The sequence below is a fragment of the Homarus americanus genome, unplaced genomic scaffold (genome assembly GCF_018991925.1).
Source record: "Homarus americanus isolate GMGI-L3 unplaced genomic scaffold, GMGI_Hamer_2.0 scaffold31037, whole genome shotgun sequence".
In the NCBI taxonomy this organism is placed as follows: domain Eukaryota; kingdom Metazoa; phylum Arthropoda; class Malacostraca; order Decapoda; family Nephropidae; genus Homarus; species Homarus americanus.
Window position 1 is genome coordinate 7,001,968 of NW_024722227.1, and position 2,500 is coordinate 7,004,467.

Below are 2,500 nucleotides of genomic sequence, written 5' to 3' on the forward strand. Positions count from 1 at the left end.
GGAAGTGCCGGACCACCAGTTTCCGGAAAATCACTGGTGTACCTGTAGTACACTGCCTCAATGAGCGACTGATATAAATTATTCTACTACTAATGTGAGTAATGGGGAAATACAAAAATCACTCGAGGGAAATAAAATTACATTTAGTATTTCATATCTAATTCATTAAAAAATAACATATTCCAACAATACTTTCATACATTCATTACAACAATCATTAGCAATATACAAGCTCGCTGTTTGTTGTGAAATGATTACAGTGCTATGCATAATTCAAGGACTGAAAGAAGCAAATACAATAGCCAGGAGATGCTTTCTTACATCCGAGTCACACCAATCAATCACCACCATATACAAGTCCAACAAATTATGATTTAAAATCTACACCAGTTAACCCAAGGCAACATAGATGTAGATACAATTGTTGACACATGTAACCAGTCATGGAGTAAAATGTCTAATCACTACTCATGACACTTACCTAAAGAGAGAAGGAACTCACAAAGTACAATCTACATACAAGTCTCTCCATAACTTATGAAAATAAAATTTTGCAGTTCCTGAATTTGAATATGTCTTCACTTCTCATTGATCAAGATATAAGAAACAATGACAAGGTAAAATTCAGTCAATTATCTTCATTTAAAGCATAAAATATCAAGAGTTTATGTATCAAAACCAAGCAAATGCTATAAAAGACAAAACATGAAAAATTATATTGAATAAATGCTCTTTGGGGAACTGGTAAAGGTATTGAAAATTGTTTCTAAATAACATAACTTGTTTAAACTCACAGTGCCTCAACCATAAGAACAATAAAATTATTACATATTGCTTCCAGCACTGATTTTACAGTACAGCTACTCCCCGACTTACAAACACCCGGACATACGACCGCCTCAGTCGTACCAAAATTTTGTCAAATTACGTATTTTCTTAAGAGTCCCAACGTCAGTGATTGCGCTGTGCACTGACAAAATTTTTTTGTGCAATTCACTTTAAAATGGCTGGCAAGCTGAAAAGTGAGAGTTTTGTGGTGCCGAGAAGAAAAAGAGACACCCATTTTAGATTTTCTATGTATTATTTACGCATTTTCGACTTACGACCTGGATTTGGGACCCGAACACCGTCGTAAGTCGGGGAGCAGCTGTATATGATTAAGTTCATCTTCAAACCTAACTTACACAAGTAATTGTACATGTGGTGACATGCAGTCACAAGAGAACCACTATCTGGTAAAAACTTATTTGTAAAACCTGAGGCTTTGGGTAGCACACTGCTATATCAGAATAGTGCCTCGCAGTACTGACAGGTATATGGGAGTATCCACAACCTTTGTTCCCACAGCTCAACTTCCAATGTAGACCCGACATGATAACTTACAAAGAAGCGGTTTACCAAATTCTGTGTAAACTACAGGTATACAACACATATTAAATACTGTACATTACAATATACCAGTCACTCAAAGTGTAACAAAACACCAAAAAAAACCAAGATTTACCTCTTTCCATTAAAGTCACAAATCTGTCTGTGCAGGTGACCCAAGACTTGTCCATGTACCTTCACTTGCACAACAGGTTTTCATTTACACATTTCTGTATGCCAAACTTATTATGGCTAATCTATCATTAATCAGAGTCAAACTTGACGGAATTGATGCCTATATCTAAAGAACCACCTCTGTAAGACCCCTTCTTCTTCTTATTCTTCTCATGACGGAACCTTTTCCCCCGAGTCACATTGAGGTCTTTGTAAGCCTTTTCACCCCAAGAGCCCCAAGAACCTCTCTGAAAAATATAAAAGTCAAGGGTAGGGATGAGTAGATCATAATAATTTCTATCAATGATAAAATGAAAAGATACTGTAAACAATATGGTAATATGAAAATTTAGATAATAAATGAACATGGACAAGTAGAAATACCAGAATGAAAAAAAAAACTGTACAGTATAATGAAATTTTCATACAAGGTCTACATGACTGCTTCAGCATACAATGGGACTCAATATAAAATGCAAACCTTTGAAAATCTTCTGATAAATTGAAAATTCTAATCCAACTATACTCATTTTATATCAGAGTTAGTTACGAGTGATTATATATATATATATATACAGGTAGTTCTGCTATAACGCGATAATTGTGTTCTTGTAAAATATCGTGTTATAGAAAATCGCATAATAGAAAGAACAGGGCTTATGGAGAAAATAGGGTTAGGTGCAGATTACTCAAAATCGAAAAAATTTAGTAGTTAGCCTAACACAAAGGATAGCACAGTCTAAATAAATATTACATTCATATCTAATAATGAAATCATACAGTAAATGTAACACTTTACTTGATGGGGGAGAAGGGTGATTTTGAGGTTGATAAAATCGAGCTTCTCTTCAAGTGTTATATCCTTTCTTTTACGATCATCACCGGGAATTCTATCACCAGAACGCTTCTTGTTGATATTCTTCTTTACTATATTCACAGTTAATACTGTACCACAAAA

General features: G+C 34.5%; 1 protein-coding gene across 2 annotated transcripts in view; it reads right to left on the reverse strand.

The window, feature by feature from the left end:
• Positions 1–1,038: 1,038 nt before the first annotated feature.
• Positions 1,039–2,500, reverse strand: part of LOC121862345 (nucleolin 1-like) — a 47,096-nt gene continuing 45,634 nt past the window's right edge. The window contains exon 9 of one of the 2 annotated variants that reach the window (XM_042360571.1): positions 1,039–1,790. In XM_042360571.1, the coding sequence (XP_042216505.1) occupies positions 1,632–1,790 (159 nt within the window). In that variant the 3' untranslated portion in view covers positions 1,039–1,631. The remainder of the gene's footprint in view (positions 1,791–2,500) is intronic. The other variant, XM_042360570.1, reaches the window with a different exon arrangement.